General features: G+C 43.8%; 2 protein-coding genes across 2 annotated transcripts in view; one reads left to right on the top strand and one right to left on the bottom strand.

Moving 5' to 3' along the window:
* LOC135109658 (uncharacterized) overlaps positions 1 to 859 on the bottom strand; it is a 29,698-nt gene extending 28,839 nt beyond the window's left edge. Inside the window, exon 1 of the mRNA XM_064021177.1 lies at positions 643 to 859. Within this exon, the coding sequence (XP_063877247.1) occupies positions 643 to 812 (170 nt within the window). The 5' untranslated portion in view covers positions 813 to 859. The remainder of the gene's footprint in view (positions 1 to 642) is intronic.
* Positions 1 to 5,000, top strand: part of LOC135109655 (WASH complex subunit 3-like) — a 52,536-nt gene that overhangs the window by 16,325 nt on the left and 31,211 nt on the right. The gene's annotated exons all lie outside the window — the stretch shown is intronic.

Raw genomic sequence — 5,000 nt, 5'->3', positions numbered from 1 at the left:
AAAAAATGTTAATAGCTTTTCTGGCGTAATTTCTTTATGCCACAAAACACCAAGAAAGTAATAAAGGGAAAATTTTGGGAAGGAACGGATGCCTGGATTGTGAGAATGCGAGAATACGAGTGTAAAACAGACGAAGTTTTTTTTTATGCTTGCTGAATCAAGACACGAACGTAAGGGCGCAAGAGCGGGACTTGTAATGATGTTTTGAAGAAAATGTAAAGGAAGAACACATAGGGTAAGGCAGGTGAGGCGAGACCAGGAGGTTGTCCAGTTAAAGGGTGAGGTACAACGTGGGAAGAGGGAAGGATCAGTCACACGGGGATGGCACATGGGAGGCTTACTGAGAGTGAAGGAGGTGTATGATAAGAGCCTAACAGTGAGAAGGAGTGAGGGGACTAATAGTAAACCGGGAGAGTGATACAAGTGACGAAGATTTGATGATGAATAGGTGATAGATGTGATACAGATATGAGATGATACTACAGATACGAGGTAAGAGGAAGATGCAGCAAAGGGAAGAGAACAGTGAATTTGGAGAGTGTGTGTAGAGATGACAGGTAATGAAAGCCTGTTGAGTGCTGATAGGGATGGGAGGTAGGTTCAGATATACTTGAATCAGTCAGGTAAGGGAGGGGGACCTACCTGGGTCGGGAAACCGGGGAGTAATACTTGTCCAGCTCATGCAGGTACTTAATAGCGTCAGCCATAGCGGCCAGCTGAGTGGGGTCTGGTTTGCCCTCTGCGCCGCCCATCTCTAGTGCGCCCACGACTACCACGCCCACCACAAGAGCTGTCAGGAGCTGGCGGCACATGGTGAGTGTGAGGAGCAGCTGGTGTTGACTTGGCGGCAGTCGGGAACACAGTGGCCCTCCCCAGCCTGTGTCGCCCTTATATACTCGCGGCGGGACGGGCCCAAAAGCTGTTCCACACTGTAATTGTTTTCTTGCACATGAATGCTTAGACACTTTATCTTTATTTCAACTGCTGGCAGGTTTTATTAACGTCAGTCGCATATACATTACTAAGTGACTGGTTTTTGTGGGTTTTCACGCTCACAAACATTGCAGGAAGATGAAATCGAAACCGAAAGCAGCTTGAGTAGAAATCAGGAATTTATGCGTCAGCACAGCAGAAACTAAACCTCTTCCATTTATTTCTTGACACTCTAATAATGATTTTGAGTGGAGGGGAGTAGTTCTGTACGCGAGGCAAGTTGCAACTGCTTTTCGCGAATTATGAATGTGGGATAACGACCACGACATTTTTCTTATAAAGTTGACTTAGAGAAGAAGACAAGGGAGGGAGATGTCCTGACACATCCCCCCTTAACACACACCTGTTGCAAGGTGGTGGTGGTGATGGTGGTTGTGGTGGTGGTGGTGGGTGTAGTGCAGTGAGAGATCTATTGTGGTGCTTTTGCTTTGGAGAATTTTCAAATGTGAGGTGCAAAGGATTGATATAAGTAAAGAAGCATTACTTTCCATCCTGTACGTGTTACTTTTATCACTACAATTTATTGGCATCATGAAGGGTGGTGTGACGGGACAGGGCGACAAGGGATGACACACCCTTTGACCTCCGGGAGCAAGATATTTTGGACGAAGAGAGCGTTGCTGGAGGGAGCGAGGTCTTTCTCTATCTCTGCCTGTCTGTCTGCTGCCTGTTTCACATCCAGACCTTGACATGAGTCCTCGTTTATTTTAATTTTTATTCAAACCGGAAATAAATGTAGAGTATTCCCTTCAAGTTGTACATTTTGAACATTTTGAACAGTTATTCATTGCCACTAACATGCACTTCAAATAATAACAGTAAATAACAATAAGAAGCAACTGTTGTTAGCCTTTTTGAAGTCGAAACTTTTAATATATTTTCTTAGTGGCATTAAGATGGCTTAGGTTGGAGAATTAAGGATCTGTATTTTAAAATACTTTGAGCTGTCACTGGGACGTTTCAAAATTTATAGAAATTTTCCTCTTTTTTTAATTTATTGTGCAAATTTTTTTTAAACCTTATCCTTGAAAAATTTTGTAGCTTCCACCATAGCCTGTTGAAAGCAGTCGAGATAAGGCGCCGAAACATCTGTGAATACAGACCAAGGTGGTGTCAGGTGTGATGGCGCCGCAGTACGGGTTGGTTCTCGCCTCCCAGTCCCGAAACACGAGACGTATGATAATGAAATTGGCTTTGTTTACATCTTGAGACACGCCTGAAGGGAAGTGTGTTACCCAACGCGAAGAACACTTGATGCCATCCCTGTCCTCCCACCCATGTCTGCCTGCCTGCCTACCTGTGGTCCCGCATTCTCTCTCTCTCTCTCTCTCTCTCTCTCTCTCTCTCTCTCTCTCTCTCTCTCTCTCTCTCTCTCTCTCTCTCTCTCTCTCTCTCTCTCTCTCTCTCTCTCTCTCTCTCTCTCTCTCTCTCTCTCTCTCTCTCTCTCTCTCTCTCTCTCTCTCTCTCTGCAATTATAATAATGATAATCATAACCATAATAATAATAATAAGAAGAAGAAGAAGAAGAAGAAGAAGAAGAAAAAGAAAAAGAAAAAGAAGAAGAAGAAGAAAAAAAGAAAAAGAAGAAAAAGAAGAAGAAAAAGAAGAAGAAGAGAAGAAAAAGAAGAAGAGTAATAGTAGTAGTAGTAGTAGTAGCAGTAGTAGTAGTAGCAGTAATAATAATTGGTTTATTGAGGTATTGTAGCTATTAAGTTGAAAATATTGCAGATAATAACCTTAAAATATATATTTCGAGATGTGAGGCTGGTGTAGAAGTGTTAACAAATATAAAACTAATAAATGCCAAAACTTAATCCTGTACAAATAACAAGATAGATAATAATGATAATAATAATAATAACAATAAGAAGAAGAAGAAGAAGAAGAAGAAGAAGAAGAAGAAGAAGAAGAAGAAGAAGAAGAAGAAGAAGAAGAAGAAGAAGAAGAAGAAGAAGAAGAAGAAGAAGAAGAAGAAGAAGAAGAAGAAGAAGAAGAAGAAGAAGAAGAAGAATGAGAATAAAATATGCTAAAATAAAAGATAGCAAAAATAATGCCACTAAATGTTCACACTTTAGATGCCATATTTGCTTAAGATGTTCAGTGTGTGTGTGTGTGTGTGTGTGTGTGTGTGTGTGTGTGTGTGTGTGTGTGTGTGTGTGTGTGTGCTGTGATTTCATTACATCTTTCTTCCTTTTGCATTTGCTGTTATTGGACTCTAATACCATTTTTCTTCGTTTTGCTGTCCCCTTTCTTAATGATCTCAGACCTTTCTTACAGTGGCGCTGCTTTACAAGACTTTCACTCTTTCTTCCATTGCCTTTACGTGCATTCACTTGTACATTTCACGCTACTTCTAACCATTTTACTTGCTGGTTGTAATTTATGAAACATTTACCCTCCATTCTGTTGTCCTTGGCCAGAGATCCTCTTACGTAAAGGAGTAAAATAAATAACTAAAGTGCCATAATTTACACTCCCATTCTAACAGGAGCAGGATTTCGGCTTGTACTGTCATTCCAATCACGATTACTCTAAGTCACTGAGCTTTTGACACTGAGATGCCGTTTTCTCTCAAACCCGCAGACACACTGTCCCATTTTCCCTCAGTAGATGCAGGTGCCGAAGTTGGCTTTATATTGACCCTCGCCGCCACCTCCCCAGGGTGCAGAAACGCCCTTCTGTCACATAAGTGCTTTTCGTAAGTTTGTTAGCGGCATGTTATTGTGCTGTCTTGTCTCGCCGCACGTTACGCCGTGTTGTAATATCCTGTATGTTGCAATGTTGTGTCTCCCGTTACTCTTTTTTCTGGGTTGGTGTGTGCGTGTGTGTGTGTCTGTGTGTGTGTGTGCCGCATCACTGTTATCTCTACTAATGGTGTGCATAAGCCGCCGCCCTTTACTGCCTCGCCCGTGCCCGTGTGCTGGTGTCCTGAGGTAGGGCGGCCTCGAGGGGCGGAGCGGGGCTTGCCGGGTGCTCTCTCTCTCAGGTGTGGGATAATCACGTCATCAAAAATCACCACTGAACATGTTTTCGCGTCAACATTTTTTTTCTTCTCCTTTATTACTATTTTGACGAAAGATGAATTGGAAGGCCTGGTAGAGAGAGAGAGAGAGAGAGAGAGAGAGAGAGAGAGAGAGAGAGAGAGAGAGCGAGAGAGCGAGAGAGAGAGAGAGAGAGAGAGAGAGAGAGAGAGAGAGAGAGAGAGAGAGAGAGAGAGAGAGAGAGAGAGAGAGAGAGAGAGAGAGAGAGAGAGAGAGAGAGAGAGAGAGAGAGAGAGAGAGAGAGAGAGAGAGAGAGAGAGAGAGAGAGTCAAGAGTGAATGGAAAGTATGACAGACGAACTGAAGTGCGAAGTTGATAAAGCTTAGATTAGGAAACGCACACACACACACACACACACACACACACACACACACACACACACACACACACACACACACACACACACACACACACACACACACACACACACACACACACACACACACACACACACACACACACACACACAGATACATTTCCACTTCTTCCTTCCTCCTTGCCTCAGGTTTACCATGACTTCTTCTCCTCCCCACATAAACCCTCCTTCTCTCCCCCCAAGCTCTCACCTTGACTCACCCCATCGACACTCACCCCAGTACCATCCCTCCCTCCCTCCCTCCCTCCCTCCCTCCCTCCCTCCCTCCCTCAGTCAGTCACCTCCATATTCACACACCCTCGCGCGCTCAGTAAGGTGCTGCAACTCAGTTAAACGCAACACAAGTCGCCAACTAATGCTGGGAGTTAATTTGGCATACAGAATGACGCGTCCTCTGAAGGCAGCACGCTCCTGGGATGCCATGATTCCACCACTAATCTCTCTCTCTCTCTCTCTCTCTCTCTCTCTCTCTCTCTCTCTCTCTCTCTCTCTCTCTCTCTCTCTCTCTCTCTCTCTCTCTCTCTCTCTCTCTCTCTGCCATCATCTTTACAATCTCACATCTCTTATTTTAGATGAGAAGATGTAGTTTA

The sequence above is a fragment of the Scylla paramamosain genome, chromosome 19, assembly GCF_035594125.1.
Source record: "Scylla paramamosain isolate STU-SP2022 chromosome 19, ASM3559412v1, whole genome shotgun sequence".
NCBI lineage: Eukaryota > Metazoa > Arthropoda > Malacostraca > Decapoda > Portunidae > Scylla > Scylla paramamosain.
The sequence above is the reverse complement of the archived record's forward strand: the minus strand, read 5'-3'. Positions and strand labels throughout refer to the sequence as shown.